The sequence below is a fragment of the Limulus polyphemus genome, unplaced genomic scaffold (assembly GCF_000517525.1).
Source record: "Limulus polyphemus unplaced genomic scaffold, Limulus_polyphemus-2.1.2 Scaffold768, whole genome shotgun sequence".
Classification (NCBI taxonomy): Eukaryota; Metazoa; Arthropoda; class Merostomata; order Xiphosura; family Limulidae; genus Limulus; species Limulus polyphemus.
The window spans coordinates 343,121-360,153 of record NW_013666378.1 but is presented as its reverse complement, the minus strand read 5'-3'; the positions used below and the strand labels follow the sequence as shown (position 1 = coordinate 360,153).

General features: G+C 31.6%; 1 protein-coding gene across 4 annotated transcripts in view; it reads left to right on the top strand.

Annotated features, from left to right (window-relative positions):
- The window catches only part of LOC106460431 (DNA repair protein SWI5 homolog), a 33,094-nt gene extending 16,998 nt beyond the window's left edge, over positions 1-16,096 (top strand). The window contains exons 1-6 of one of the 4 annotated variants that reach the window (XM_022387144.1): positions 5,931-5,995; positions 6,328-6,424; positions 8,232-8,280; positions 10,458-10,588; positions 13,460-13,554; positions 15,488-16,095. In XM_022387144.1, the coding sequence (XP_022242852.1) occupies positions 6,378-6,424; positions 8,232-8,280; positions 10,458-10,588; positions 13,460-13,554; positions 15,488-15,552 (387 nt within the window). In that variant the 5' untranslated portion in view covers positions 5,931-5,995; positions 6,328-6,377 and the 3' untranslated portion in view covers positions 15,553-16,095. Of the gene's footprint in view, positions 1-5,930; positions 6,045-6,153; positions 6,173-6,327; positions 6,425-8,231; positions 8,281-10,457; positions 10,589-13,459; positions 13,555-15,487 lie in introns of those variants that run through there. The other 3 variants (XM_013920126.2, XM_013920127.2, XM_022387145.1) reach the window with 3 other exon arrangements.
- The last annotated feature ends 937 nt before the right edge of the window (positions 16,097-17,033 follow it).

Genomic DNA, 17,033 nt, shown 5'->3' with positions numbered 1-17,033 from the left:
GACTAGTTGCCTTCCCTCTAGTCTTACACTGCTAAATTAGGGACGGCTAGCACAGATAGCCCTCGTGTAGCTTTGCACAAAATTCAAAACAAACAAACAAATTGTTCTAAAAGTATAAGTTTCTAATTGTAACTGTTATTGTACATTTGTAATTAAATTTTATTATTTTCAAGGTGTTCATGGTGTTTTTACTAATCATTTTAATCAGGAGTAATTACTTTTTTCTGATCTAATATTAGTATGATATGAAAAAAGTGGTGATCAGAAACGCAAACAAAGACAAGAAGAGATAAAAAAGTTGAAACCTTTGACTAAAATTAGCACTTTTTTTTAAAAATCATGAAAAGAAAGTGTAGTGATTTAGAAGCAGGTACATCTGATACACAGAATGAAAAATAAACTGATATTACTGTTTTACAGTCACCATACCCATCAGATCAACCAAAGGCCACTCAACCTTCTCCTGCAAAAAATTCTTAACATTCAATCCTCAAATGCTCCAGAAGAAAGTAGTACTACATTGTTTGAACAAGAAACTTAAAATATTAGGTCGTACATTTAAGCCCTACATATATAATATTAAATGTAATTCCACTAGCGAGCCCTACCGGTAGTGAATGAAATTATCAAGTTGGTAATTTCAGGGTTAAACAAAGTCGAACATTGAGCGTTATAAACTTCACTCAATGTACAAGGTGTCCCCAAAACTTGTTGCCATTGTAACATTAGGGCGAAGTAACACACGTTTTCTTGTTACTTTGTAAGATATTTAGATAATAGCTCTGAGCATTGATGGTTGTGTGAAGGTAATCTGGATTAAATGTCTTCAGTACTTTAAGAGTTTTAATAGGCCCAGCAAAGGCAGGTGGTTAGGAGGCGCTCGACTCGTAATCTGCGGGTCGCGGGTTCGAATGCCCGTCCCACCAAACATGCTCGCCCTTTCAGCAGTGGGGGCGTTATAATGTTACGATCAATCCCGCTATTCATTGGTAAAATAGTAGCCCAAGAGTTGGCGGTGAGTGGTGATGACTAGCTGCCTTCCCACTGCTAAATAAGGGATGGCTAGCGCAGATAGCCCTCGTGCGGCTTTGCGCGAAATTCAGAAACAAACAGTTTTAATGGCAGACGTTTGGAGCACATCTTGGCAACCGGCTTTTGGAACACCCTGTAAACAGATAGATATTTTTGTTTGTTTTTTTTTCATTGAAATCTTCTTTTTTTGTCATGCCTGTATACCCAGAGTAAATATAAATATAAATTCAAAAATAATTAACACGGGCACAATTTGTTTGTTTTTTTTTAAATCGGGAACTATGCTAATTAAAATACGATATTTAGACGTGGTTGTTTAGATCTTGATGTGAAACATCGAACGTTTACACATGATAACATACCAACGTCAGCGAAAATTTAAATTTTTTTTTATCATTTTGCGTCATCGACTTTATGCAAACACGTTATCGAAGTTTACTGATGCTGTGATCCAACTGTGTGTGTTTGAAGAACCATATTAGCTATAACGAAGTCCGGGTGATATGGAGATATTACCCTTTTGTTTCGAATTGTTCTGGCTAAATAAGAGTGAAAGAATAAAACGCTAATTTATTTAGTGCGCAGAAATGTAATATTTAATTCTAATACCCAGTTTGATTGTGCACAAAATATTTTGTTTTCTTGAACGAAAAAAAAAATCACATAAGTATTTTTTATAAGATCTAACTTGCCCAGTATTACGTTACTTACGTAGAAAAGCAAAATAATAATGACTGTTGTATATACTGAAATGCCTATTTATACAAAGGCATTATATAGAAATAATTGAATATTTTATTCCAATAGCATTTGCTTGTTTGTTTTAAAGTAAAGCCACATTGGGTCGTATCCACCACAGGGTATCGAATCCCGAATTTTAGCGTTGTCAATACATAAATTTACCGCTGTCCTACTGGGAGGTGTTTGTATGTTTATTTTAGAACGAAGTCACATTGGTCTAGCTGCCTTGTCCACTGGAAGGAATCGAACCCCGGATTTTAGTGTTGTGAGTATGTAAACTTACTGCTGTCCCACCGGAGGGACCGAAGAACAGTTGCATCTGGTTTATTTGTTATATATATATATGTATGTATGTATATATATATATTACTGTGCACAGATTTAAATAATTTTCAAAGTTTGCCTACAAGGATGTACTTTCTCTATAGTTTCATGGAATAACTTAGCAAAGTTAAACAAATAATGTTATTTTTCAACTTCCCAGATTTGCGTTGTTTTTGAAATAAATAACACGACTGAATAAAATCTTAATCCATTTGAAAGTATATTTAGAAATATCACTCGTCGAGAGTGAAATAGACTCAAATTTTTTTGATTTCAATAATTTTTAAAAATATGTGTGAGTGACACGATGCTTTTTCTTGAATGTCCCAAGAACGACAGAGAAAAATGCTTTTTTTTTTCAGTTTTTAAATTGGCCGTGTGTGGCTTAGTGGCTAATGTGCTACGCTGTAACTCCGAAGATCCGTGGTCCGCGCCCCGGAAATAAAATCACGCTCTGCACATTAGGGCTGTGGGTGCTGTTGATTAGCTGTCTTTCTCTTACTCAAAATTAGGGATAGTTAGCGCAGGTAGTCCTTGCTTAGCTTTGCGCGAATATCCGAAACAAAACAAACCTGTTTCTAAACAACCACATTCCACAAACTCTATCGAACAAATTAGTCAGCTCTACTAATAAAACATTTCTTTATTATAAATTTTGTAAAATATCACAGAAGTCTCAATCTATTTAAATTCAATAAAAATTATTAATCGCCAGACAGTTATGTATTATTCATACAAATGTTGTATGTGAGAAAATACTGTTAATTTGATTGAGAAATGTTAATAAAAATTGAATTATCAGTTGAATTACCATTGAATTGTTATTTATTAATAAATGCTACAACTGGGAGTTTATCTCATTGCGGGCCGGGCGTGACCTAGTAGTTAGCATGTCGGGCTTTAGGTCGAAGGGTCCGAGGTTCGAGGCATTATGTCACTGAACATACTAAGCACTTTTCAGTTGTGGGTGCGTTATAAAAGTAACAGATAACCTCGTTATTCGATTCAACCAGCCGGACAAAGTTCTTGTGGCGACAGGTACTGTTGGCTAGCTGCCTTCGCTCAGGTTAATAAGGATCAAAATTATGAACGGATATACCTGATTACTAAGAGGTTTTTTTTTTTTTTTTACCTTACTGCTTAGTTTACGTACGCAGAAGAGCTTAAAATTATTTATAGAATAACACTAGAGAATGTTTTTTCTTTATTTGTTGTTAAGTGCAAAGCTACACAATAGGATATCTGTGCTCTGTCCACCACGGGTATTGAAACCCGTTTTTATGCATTATAAGCCTATAGCATTACCGCTGTGCTGCTGGGGGTGCTAGAGTATGACTAGACAACTTTAAAAAACAAAAACAAAAAAGATGTTCGTCGGTAAATTTTTAAATTTGCTAAAAATCAAGGTAAGGTGCTGTGAAAAGTTGCGTTTTTGTAGTCATGTGAACGGTTTTGATCTTACAATTTTCCAAAACATATTATCATAAGATAATGTATTTATCAATTCATTTTTCTTCAATAAATGTATTCCCAATTGCACAACGTTTATTCAAATTCATATAATAACGTCATTGACCCCAATAGGATCATCCAGTCTCAGAATACATTTAATGATCCTACACAACGGCAGTACGTTTGTTTGCTTCGGATATTTGCACAAGATAGACTTAAAGGAAGGCAGCTGGCCATCGGCATCCACCGCCAACTCCTGTGCTATTTTTCTCTGACCGAACAGTGGGATTTCATTGTCTCTCTTAGAGCTCATTTATGCCCCCAAATTGCAGAATGTGTTTTTGTGACAACGGGATATGATCCACGAACAATCCGGACACACAAACTACTGAGCTACACCCGACCCTATGGCTGTGAAGAGTGCTTGTATGTTTGTTTGTAGTTAAGCACGAAGTTACATAATGGGTTATCTGTGCTGTGCCCACCACAGGTATCTAAACCCGATTTCTAGAGTTATTAGTCTACAGATTTTCCGTTGTGCCACTGGGGGAAATGTTTCCCAACTGTAGCTGAAATATAAAAATAAATCCTAAAAATATATACGATCAGGAAACATTATACATATACATATTTTTCAAATGTATTTGCTCCCAACTAAAAATAGAAATATATATATATATATATATTTTAAAAAGTTAAACATTATTATCGGTAAATCGTTTTATTTTAATTTTGTTTTAAGTTCATAAAATATTTAATGAGAAAATTATGATAAAATAAAATTACACTGTATTAAAATAAAATAAAATAACACAATTGTTATTATTTCAGGTTTTTCTTTACATTTTGCCTAGCTTTCAAATTTCATTTCAAATATTCGCTTCTCAGTTTAGTTGGTTTTGAAAACTGCAGTTGTAGTAAATGTATCTGAGCTTCTGTTTTCCGTGACATTTTTCAAGAAAAGTATCTTCTGAGAAAAATGTGGGTTTGTAATAGATTAGTGAATCAGGAAAGTTTTTACTTATTTATTTTGTCCAAGGAAGTCCTGACAACGCCCATGATAAGTTCACGTATTCTACAAATTAAATATGGGCTTAAATTGTAACTTTTTAAGTATTATACTGCATATATAAATAGAATTTCAGAGCAACTTTTGTTTCTCATCGTCCAACACAACTGATGAGTTCTGGTATTACACGAAAGGCCTCTTAGGCAGTGACTTGTAGGAGATAAAATATGTTGTTTTTGAGCAAATCCACACTATGGGCTATCTGGGCTCTGTCCAACATGAGGAATCAGTTCCGGATCGTAAATTCGAAACTTACTGGTGACTCACAGGTAGGCGAGACAAAATATAAGATAGATCTAAGGAGCTTTTTATACATTTCTGATTTTGAATCTGAAATGAACAAATTAAGAGGAATGTGAAGAACAAAAAACAGCATATGTAACTTATGTGGTTTTTATCATAAATTTCTTGCCAAAAGGTTAAACATTTAAAACAAGAGCAATAAGAGAGATTACATATCCTCGCCCCGCCGCAAATTTTTGGATTTTTGGTTTCTATGTGCACCCGAAATTCGGTCCTAATCCAATCACTTTTTACACTGTTATTATCAATAAATTGATACAATGCCTATATCTCCATCATAAAAATGTTTCAAAGTGATCCAGAATCCGGATCCGGACAAAATTTAGGGAGGACCGTCCTATGGGGACACCCTATCTCCTATAAAAATTTCACGTAAATCGGTTTATTATTTTTCGAGACACGCCTGCGGACATACATACATACATACATACATACGTACCCGAATGCAATACCTTCGCCTCCCTCCTCCTCCCGGGACGAAGATGAAAAAACATTCATGTAGTTCAAAATACAGAAGACCTGCATAAAAATTATAAAAATTACATAAATATATCTGACCAAAGATATATTCTAAACTAGTTAGAGAATGGTGTTTGTTTGTTTGTAGTTAAGCACAAAGCTACACAATGGGCTATCTGTGCTCTGCCCACTGTGAGTATCGAAACCCAGTTTATAACAGACATAATGTTGTGTCACTGGGGGCAGGGAATGGTGAAATTCATATTTACTTAATTTATTAAACCTCAATGTTTTTCATTTTATTCACTTGAATAGATAAACTGTTTAAAAAGCTATGGGGTTCAAATTAATTAAATGCATTCCTGCTTTTTCAGTCTTTGAGCCGTTTTCTCCATTATTGAATAAAACTGTATTGCTAATAATGCTATATTAACGCCAAACTTAAACTACAAAACTAATTAAAAGCAAGCAACGGGTTCAATCTTTTGAATGATGCAAGGTACAAATATAAATTACCGATATGGGTCTACAAATGTTTTGGTTGTAGGTGGCGTTATTATTTGGGAAAACATTCCCGAGTATTATGAAATATATGTCACACAGTAATACTAAATAGTAAATATCCTATTTTATATTTAGAGCTTGAAGAAATTTAGAACTTAAAGTATGTTTAGTTTGTTTTTCATAATATTTGCATTTTAACAGATATTAGTTTTCGTTATGGAGTGTGGTTCATATGTGTTACGTTAGGGTTACAGTCACAATCGTTACAGCGGTTACACTACAACACATGTATTGGCTTAATCTAGTACTAGTATTACTATTATTAGTGCATCAGAACTAGGATCTTTAAACTTTAAGATTTACACTTAATTACACCCTGTTAAATCTTTTTTTATCGGCATTTAGTTCATTTAATAAATGTATATTTTATTTTTGTTTCACAGACCTTCCAATACAGTAGTGAAAAAGCAACTGAAGTAAGTTCTAAGTCACTATGGCTTCATCAACACCAAAGCATCATGTTTCAAGTATGAGAAAAAGGTGACTGTTTATTTATTTTCATGGCGTTGTTGTTATACTATAGAATAGAACTTCACTGTGTTCAGGATTTAAAAAGTCCATTGTTTTACTTTTGATATATGTTGTGTCCTTGGGATCCATGTAATTGTGACATGAGCTTGGAATTTAGTGGGCTTTGTCCTTAAATATATCGTTGAAGATACATTTGTTATAGAAAGGTTATAGAAATACATATGAAGAGTTATATATGGTGTTGCCAAGAAAATTATATATTTATTCCATGAGATTTTTATACCATAAAATCAGATGCATGGATTTCTTTTAGCCTCAAAGTATGTTGAAAATTTTATGACCCAACCCAGAGAAAAAATTTTAATTTTTTAATAACACTGTTTGTGTTTTTTTGCAACATAAAAGCATAGCCAAAAATTAATTAAATAAGGATGAATAATACAAAGCTAATTCAAACTAAGTGTACATACAAAAATTTTGTACTTTTGCATAATAATTGAAAACTACAATTTTGTGGGGTTTTCTTCCAAAAAAAAAAAATTGTTGCTGTACCCCCAACTATATAGAAAACAATGAATTATATCCACCATTTATTTTTAACAAAATAATGAATTTTCTGAACCTCTATTTGGATGCTGTTTTCTACTATTACTGCTGATGGCAACCTAGTCCATAAGTTAATAATATTTTTGTAAACATAAAATTGTCTTAAAGGAGTCTTGCTTGTGTTTTCTAAACTTTCTACTTGTGTCTTCAAAATATGAAACAAAGAAATCAAAACTTTTATTCTTTTGATAATCATGCTTACCTCCCTTTTTTTCTCAAGAGAAAATAAGATTTCTTAATCTTTCCATCCCTATTATCGTCCTAGTACTAAGTAATAACCTTCTTCTGAACCCTTTCTAGTAAGTTAATATCCTTTCTTTGATAAGAAAACTAAAACTGTACACAGAATTTTAAGTAAGACCTAATCAGTGTTTTGTATAAACAGATTATTGCTACTTTTGACTAGTAATCAATGTCTATAAATATATCCTAAAATTCCATTAGTCACTGCTGGTAATTGTTATGTGTTAATTGGAATAAACATGACTTGTAATTAAATGGAGGTTATTGGACTTTATAGGTCTTTGTCAAAATGTGAAGAAAGTTTTTGCTTCATATACTTTGGTTTTTATCAGAAGCGTACAAAATAGTTCTTTTTTTATAAAGTCATAAATTCTTTCTTAGAATTAACAATATGTCAGATCTTCCTTTAAGTGAAATAAAAAGTTCTTTCATAAATTCAATATCAAATGAACCATTTAAAAATTATTCTTTTGTAGAATTAGCATTTAATTTGGTAAATGCTGTAAACCACTGAAGGAATTTTAATTCTAACAAAATAATTTAGTCTGATAACTATTTATTTTTACTTTTTATGAAACATGCATTAGCAGCAATACAAAAAAAAAACACAACAACAAATAATAAATTATTGAAGAAGTGATTCCACAGAGTAATTAACAAACAATTTCTGATAAAGTCTTCCTCCAGCATGCTTTGTTACTCCTTTATACAGAGCAGACATATTTAATATAGAATTTTTTTGGATTTAGTGACTGTGTGCTTATTATCAGTGTTTATTATAACATGAATAAAATCAAGACATTTTTAAACTCAAAACAAAATTTTATTAAATATCCTTATCTGTATATCATTGTCCACGAGATTTTTTTGTTTTAATATTATCAAGAAACTTGGTGGTTAAATACAAGACTTTGTGAACACCTGACAACAAAGTTTATTACTAGTTTATTACCTAATTTATTTTCAGATTAAGTACCCCATATGCAAGACAACTTAGTGCCAGTTTCAAATCTCCAGTAAGTATTATTTAAACATTAAGATTACTTGTGTAATAGCAGAAAATGTTTCAATTCAATATAGAATTTCACTCAATTTGCATTCTAACAAAACAAAATCAGTGTTCCTGATAATATTGTTCTGTAAAGAGTAATCACTCCCAGAATTTTGTCAGTGGGAATGATTTTATATTTTTTTACAAAATATACAGTAGTAGCATTTTGTGATAAAAAGTAAATTAATTAATTGGGAATTACTTTTATTGAATATAAGTTTCAAATGGACAGCAACAGCGTTTCGTCTTCAGGTGTAAGACTTTCGAAACGTAGTCCTCTACATATGTAGGTTTCTACAACAGGCAGTTGTTGTCCATTTGAAACTTAGATTCATTATGAATACTCTGCCTAAACAAGCTATCAAAGATTAATTAATTTTATTGTTTCAAAAGGTGAAAATTGGCACAGTATTAATTTAGCAAATTAAACCACCAGATGTAGTCCTAATAAACACAAATAATGAAATTATAATTTTTTTTCTTTAATTTTTTTTACACAAAATTGGACAATTCACTCGTGCACCAATAGAAACTTCTGGCAGTTGGAAAGTGTTTTTTGTAGCTTTACTGTGTGAACTGCACAGATCTTGTGCTGACCTACAGAAAGCTACAAGAATGCACCCATTAATTACTGTACTGCTGTTAAAGAGCCAGAAACTGTATTCGATTTTTCCATGAAAGTAAAAGCAACTCATATTTTTTAATCTCCTAAGCAGTTGAGTTTTGGTTGGGAATTACACCAGTACACGCCTTATCTGAAGCACTGACAAAATCAAATATTTGGCCACTAAGATATGCTTTTTCTAAAAGTTCTCTGGCAATGTTGATGCTGTGAGGACTCACCCCACCTTCAAAGGTTTTAATTAGTCATCCCTGTTTAACAGAATTTTCAGGACTCAACAAAAACATTCAATATCGAAACAAAATTTTAGAAAATCACACAGCAATTTTCTTTGATAGATTTTTTCGGCAGAGTATTCATCGTATTATACGATGGGCAGCAACAAGCGTCTCTACAACAGACAGTTGCCATCCATTCTACAAAGTTTCAACACAGCAATCTTCTTTGATAGATTTTTTTGGCAGAGTATTCATGATGCAACTTTATACGAAGGGCGGCAACAAGCGTCTCTACAACAGACAGTTGCCATCCATTCTACAAAGTTTCAACACAGCAAAATAAGTCAAAAATGTGTTCAAATATGCTTATTGCACATGCATTTTTGGTAAAAGAAAAATGTGCTGTATTTTTTATTAGTATGAAATACTCTGAACATTGGCTTTTAAAAAAATCATTTTGAAGCTTTAACATTATATGAAAACTATGGTTTAAAAGCTACGCACTTTAAAAAGTTTTTTTTGTTAAATCTTAACACACGCAAATTAACAAGTATCCATAAGAGTCTCTCTTAGTAGGCCTTACACTTATACATGTAATTGTTTTTTGTGTATTCTCTTCCTCTTGTTCTTTATATTCATATACATTGGATTAATAGACATCTGTTTTCCCAAAATTACATTACTCTGCCAGCAAAATTCATTAAAATTATACAAGGTTTATAAACTCGTAGTATTTTAAAGTCTAATCTAAAACTAAGGATTGTCAGATCCGTATTGGAAAAGTTGTTTGGAATACTTCTTTCTAAGCAACACTTGCACCTTCAGGGTCATAAATTTGTAACGGGTCAAATGACCGGGTATATAAATTTGACCATTAGAAAAAAAATTGGCCCAGCAACCCTGATGGACAGATATCCATTTTCCAAAATTATATTATTGTAAGATATAGTTTAGTGTGTTTGTTATCTTAAAACCAAGAAGTCCGGTCTCACATTTCTATCCCTAACCCTCTGAAGGAGTTCTTTATCCTTCCAGTTTACAACTTCCGATGCCATTTACTCCTACTTTCAGTATGAAAAGGAGAATGCTCCTTGGCATAAGCAACTAAACTGTGAACATGCTCTGCAGTGTCCTGAACTTTAGCACCTAACAAGAAAATTCTAGTAAAATATTCTTATTAATATATTTCTTGTTTTTGTTTCATAAAATGCGATTTACATATTAACAGACATATATGTATTGTTCTGAATGAAACAACGCAGATGATGAATTAAATAAGGCTATTCAACTTTTATCGCCAAGGTTATGAAATCAAATAAAGAGACTCCTAAACAAACTTCAATTCTCACTCTTGAGGAAATGCAAGAACAGATTTCGTTGTTGGAAGAAAGAAACCAAGAACTTGATATGGAAATAGAATTACTTCAGTCACAGTGAGTCTCGTTAATGTGGTCTGCATATATTACTCATCTCTTTTAGGTACAAGTTTTAACCTTCATTGTTAACTTGTGACTGAAATGAATAGTTTTGTAGTTGGAATGTATGATGATTTTTAAACATAAATAAAATTGTTTAAAATATTCATATGTATTTGATGTAACTATGTAAATTTATTTCTTTGAAAGATTATATATTATAAAAAGAATATTTAGCAGTACTGGATAATATTCATGATTCACTTTAAGGTAGAAGATCCTATAGTTTTAAAATTCACTTTAAGGTACGGGATTCTGTAGTTTTAAAATTCACTTTAAGGTACGGGATTCTGTAGTTTTAAAATTCACTTTAAGGTACGGGATTCTGTAGTTTTAAAATTCACTTTAAGGTACGGGATTCTATAGTTTTAAAATTTGCTTTAAAGCAAAAGATCCTATGGGTTTCAAATTCATATTAAGGTATGGGATTCTGTAATTTTAAAATTGGCTTTAAAGCAAAAGATCCTATGGGTTTCAAATTCATATCAAGGTATGGGATTCTGTTGTTTTAAAATTCCCTAAAATATGGGAGCTTATGTTTTTAAAATTCATATTAAGGTAGAGAATTCTATAATTTTAAAATTCATTTTAAAGTAGGATTCTATAATTTTAAAATTCATTTTAAAGTAGGATTCTATAATTTTAAAATTCATTTTAAAGTAGGATTCTATAATTTTAAAATTTACTAAGGTACAGGATTCTATAATTTTAAAATTTACTAAGGTACATGATTCTATAATTTTAAAATTTACTAAGGTACAGGATTCTATAATTTTAAAATTTACTAAGGTACAGGATTCTGAAGTTTAAAATTTACTAAGGTACAGGATTCTATAATTTTAAAATTTACTAAGGTACAGGATTCTGAAGTTTAAAATTTACTAAGGTACAGGATTCTATAATTTTAAAATTTACTAAGGTACAGGATTCTATAATTTTAAAATTTACTAAGGTTCTGGATTCTATAATTTTAAAATTTACTAAGGTACAGGATTCTGAAGTTTAAAATTTACTAAGGTACAGGATTCTGAAGTTTAAAATTCACTAAGGTACAGGATTTTATAGTTTAAAACTCAATAAGGTATAGGATTTTATAGTTTAAAACTCAGTGAGGTACAGGATTTTACAGTTTAAAATTCACTAAGGTACAGGATTTTATAGTTTAAAACTCACTAACGTACAGGATTTTATAGTTTAAAACTCACTAAGGTACAGGATTTTATAGTTTAAAACTCACTAAGGTACAGGATTTTATAGTTTAAAACTCACTAAGGTACAGGATTTTATAGTTTAAAACTCACTAAGGTACAGGATTTCATAGTTTAAAACTCACTAAGGTACAGGATTTTATAGTTTAAAACTCACTAAGGTACAGGATTTTATAGTTTAAAACTCACTAAGGTACAGGATTTTATAGTTTAAAACTCACTAAGGTACAGGATTTTATAGCTTAAAACTCACTAAGGTAGAGGATTTTAAAGATTTAAGTCTCATTTTAAGATACGTGATCCTGTAGCTTTGAGAATGTAAACTTTGGATATGAAAAGCTTTTTGTACTTTTTTTACGTGATGTTTACATTAAGGGCATGACTCGTATTTTGTGTGTCCAGGTTGCAGCCAAATAACGGTGCTTTAAGTGTACATACATGATCTGGGTGTGTTGCATTTGCATGAAATTAAGTTAGAGGAGTATGATTCTAAACATTTGAAGTAGTTTTGAATACAGATACTTATATCGTAAGCCAACTAATCAACAAATAGCCATTTAAACCATCAAAGCCTCTTTGTCTCTGAACACCAGTTACATTCCTGTAAAAAAAATAAAGATAACTTTTTCTGAAGTGTTCAGTTTTTATTGATTTTTCTAAAATATTTCTAAAAATTTGGCTTATTAGGAAAAAAAAGGTCCTGTTTCTTAGAGTCAGAGGATGTCAAATATCTCGGACGTTTAGGAGTCAACAATTAAAGTCAGGATAGCAATAATACAATGATAACCAGTTTTTAGGACACCTTGTACGCTGAATGAGGTTTAACGTTCAATGACTTTATTTAACCCTTAAATTGGTGATTTAATTCTGCCATTTATCACAGGTAGGGGTCACTTATTATATTATATTTTTTGTCTTTAACAACACACTATAAAGAAGTTACTGAAATAAATTAGGTCAAATTTTATATGTAAAGTACACTGGGGACCTCATAGTAATTAGTGGGATTAATTGAAATATCAATGTCATTTTTTTATATGACTCGTACATTATTAGCATGGGCGACCACAGAAATATTTTCAGTGGAGGCAAAACACGTATGTAGGGATCAGCTTTTACAGTGTAAGTCAATAGACAAAACAAACATGTGTTATGTGTGATTAAACATGGTTGTTAGGGACTCTGTAACCAAAAAAATCATGCAATTTGGTACATAAACTGCTTTAAAAAATGTTTCAAAAAACAGGTGGTTAAATTTGTTTTCTTTCAATATGTATTGATATTAAAAAAAGGAATATTTTTAAAATTTCTCTTCTCATGTTCAGATGTTATTAATATGTTTCAAAAACAGGTGGGGTTCTGGGATTAAATTTGTTATCTTTCGATATGTATTGATATTAAAAAAAAGGAAATGTTTTAAAATTTCTTTTCTCATGTTTAGATGTTATTAATATATCAACTTCAGAGTTATAAATATGGTAAAGAAATTGTGACATTAATTATTGGTATCTAATTTTTCACTTAAAGATTTCATATTTAGGAATTATGATATTAAAGGAAAATTCACCAAAAATTAAAATTTTAAAGTACTCGTGATTATTTTAATCTCTAATTCATTTAGGGGATTCAGAATAGAGGAACTACAATGGCACATCGACAAACTTCATGAATACAATGAAATTAAAGATGCTGCTCAGTGTGTATTAGGCCAACTTGGTGAGTTTCTATTCCTTGTACTGTTTTATTGTTTTTTTTATATTGAATGCTTGTGTTTAGAATGTCACAGTCACATGTTAATAGTTTATACTCTGATTGGCTGTCGTCTGACTAATCAAACACTGCTATATTAGCATAAGTACAGACAGTCTTACTATTCCCAGCAGTAGTGTGGTGAATGCACTGATGGCTCCCAGGATAAAAATTCCACATGAAGAATGTGTAGAAATCAAAGTACTGTCTGATTAAGGCTTTTCCATTCATTTGATTGTGGCAAAATTTTATATTTCTGTAGAAGCTGTATGGAAACTCTTAGAACAGAGTATGTTAAAATTTAGTATTAATAGAAGAAGCTGTCAAGGTAGAAAGACCAAAATGTAAGACAATTATGTTAGGTAACTTGGGATGTGAGTTCTTTACACAATACACAACAACCCAATAGAGATCTTGCCAGTAACCTGCTGTAAGTACAGGAATGAATGCTACCTCGAGAACAATATGATATACTTAGGAATGATAACTCAAAAAATTGGCTGAAATGAGAATCAGACTTCAAACAAGAGGATAAGTAAAGCCAGAAGAGGGTGCTTTTTACAGATGAATCTAAAGTAAAACTGTTTGGCAATAGTAGTTTGTTTGTTAGAGGGGAAAATGTATCACAGTCAATTTAGAACATGCTAGGACACAAGTACAAGTATACAGTGGTATTTAAGACCAACACAAAATTGATGTCACCCTGACTGCTGAAAGGTACAAGCAGATTATTATTGTGGTGAAACAATAGTTGGAAGATAAATGAACTTATGTGGAAACTGAAAACATTAAACACAAATCAAACAGCTTGGCTGAAATGTTGGAAATAATGCAGGACATTTGGAAGAATATTTCACAGACATACATTGATAAACCTATGGTGGTATAGAAACAAAACGTACTAATTTGTTTAAGGCAAATACTAATACATTATAAAACTTATTCTCTTTTGTATTTGTTCTATAATAATTTATTATATTAATGATAGATTGACAATTATTCATAGTCTGTGACTCCTACGTAGACTACGTGTATCACCCATGAACTTCCATAATTATTCCCAGTACCTAACGTTTTATAATATTTTTGTCTTTTCATCTTGGAAATTACACTTTATTTTGTAAAGCTTGCTTAACCCTTTTACTGCTCAGGTAAGGTAGAAAACCCCATCTCATGTACACACACAAAAAATAATTATTATTTTTTTTAACCACATGAAATCATAGTAATGACCTCTGTGTAGGCCTGATACAAAATAACAAAAAAGTGCTTGGGTTATAATGTTTTTATCATTTTGTATCAAGACTTCTTGAACCTACGTGTATTTCTGACATTACTCTATGTAAGCTTGAGGGGGGGGGGAGCTGTTGGGTCTGGGGCGACCCTCACTGAGCATGAGATAAGACTGGCAAGCAGGACTTGTGTGTTTTTTTTTTCTAGATATGGTTTCGCATATCTCTCTTATCTCACCCACTAGCAAAGTGTTGGTCATGAATAAAACGACTATTACACTTATCCCACTAATATAAGTCTGAAATTACTGTATAAATATTTACAATATAAACATTTCTTTCCTCTATGTATAAGTGTCGGGGATGACATTTATGTGTTACTGGTACAACCAAATATCAGCTGGGGTTTCAAACGGTGGCGGGAAAACTTAAACATTATATGATCAGTGAAAGGGTTAGTTTTAAAATTACCATTTCAGACGTTTATTAATAATTTGATATTTTAGTATCAAACAAAAGCAACATATAATGTTATATAAAAGTTTACTTGTTAATAAGATATGGTGAAATTCCGCTTAACTGCAGTAAATTTGACTTAAAAACATTTAAGGACTTTTAAGATGATTACTGTACTATAGTTTTTGAAAAATATCATTAATATATTTTAGCCTCGTTAGATGGCGCTACAGTCAAGGAACTACACGAAAGGTACGGTTTGACTATGGACGATTAGTATTGTTTATAACGAAGTTCTATGAATATTTTTAAGTTATGAAATTTTATTTCTTGTTACTTGTTTTCCGAATGACATTGTTTTTGAATAAAAATACACGTGCTATAAACGCCTATGAATTGTGGGTTATCATCTATAGAATTACAAGATTTTTATGACATAACAATTACTTATGCCTAGTTAGACCGAGAGATAAAGTGATGTGCGGTAATTAATGGATCGATTTTTTTTATTCTGTTGAGGCCTGGCGATAATGGTATTTGTCTCGCAGTCTGCAGGATCGAAACCCTTTGCTAAACGTGTTCACCCTTTCAGCAATGGAAGCATTATAATTTGAGGGTCAATCCCACTGACACAGGATAATATTCAGAAAGTTCTCCTTGTTGTTCGTGATGACCTCTGGTGTAACAAGTGCTTGGAAGACATTATCTCAAGGTTGAACTTGCTTCCTCAGTCCTCTGAAGGACCTGGCATGGCCTTGTGGTTAAGACGCTCGTCCTTTCAGCTGTGGGGGCGTTATAATGTGTCGGTGAATCTTTCTATTTGTTGGTAAAAGAGTAGCTCAAGAATTGGCAGTGGATGATGTTGACTAGCTGTCTTCTCTCTAATCTATCAATTTTAAATTAGGGACCGTTAGCGCAGATAGCCCTCGTGTAGCTTTGTCCGAAATTCAAACTAAAACCATTGGACCTTTGAAACTTCCATAAAGACAATGACAGCACATCAAGTCTGTGTAATTATAATATTTTTCGTATAGCAAGTGGAAAGAATATGCCATAATGTACTACTGATGTTTTTTTTACTTGACAACAATGTATCATAGATACAAAATAGTTTCTAAAGGTAAAGTATATACTTTACACAGGTATAACATAAAGAGCAATCAAACAAGAGTATTAAAAAAATACGAATTTTAAAATGAAGTAGGGGTCCTGCTACAAAAAGTAATGAAACAAGAATTAAAAACACGATCATAAATTTACAAAATATAATCCCTACTTTGGCAGCTTTATATACTTATCTGTAGACCAAAGTAAGGATAAAATTATATAATTTTCACAATGACAACCAAAGTAGGGATTTAAAATAGTTTTAAAATCTATACAACTAGTATCACTTTACTTTTTATTGCAGCATTTGTTTTGTTTTGAATACTTCTTATAGAGGTTGTACGAATAACCAATGATAGTCTGTATTATTGTTATAATATTAGTGCTGGTGTTAACCAATGATAGTCTGTATTATTGTTATAATATTAGTGCTGGTGTTAACCAATGATAGTCTGTATTATTGTTATAATATTAGTGCTGATGTTAACCAATGATAGTCTGTATTATTGTTATAATATTAGTGCTGGTGTTAACCAATGATAGTCTGTATTATTGTTATAATATTAGTGCTGATGTTAACCAATGATAGTCTGTATTATTGTTATAATATTAGTGCTGGTGTTAACCAATGATAGTCTGTATTATTGTTAT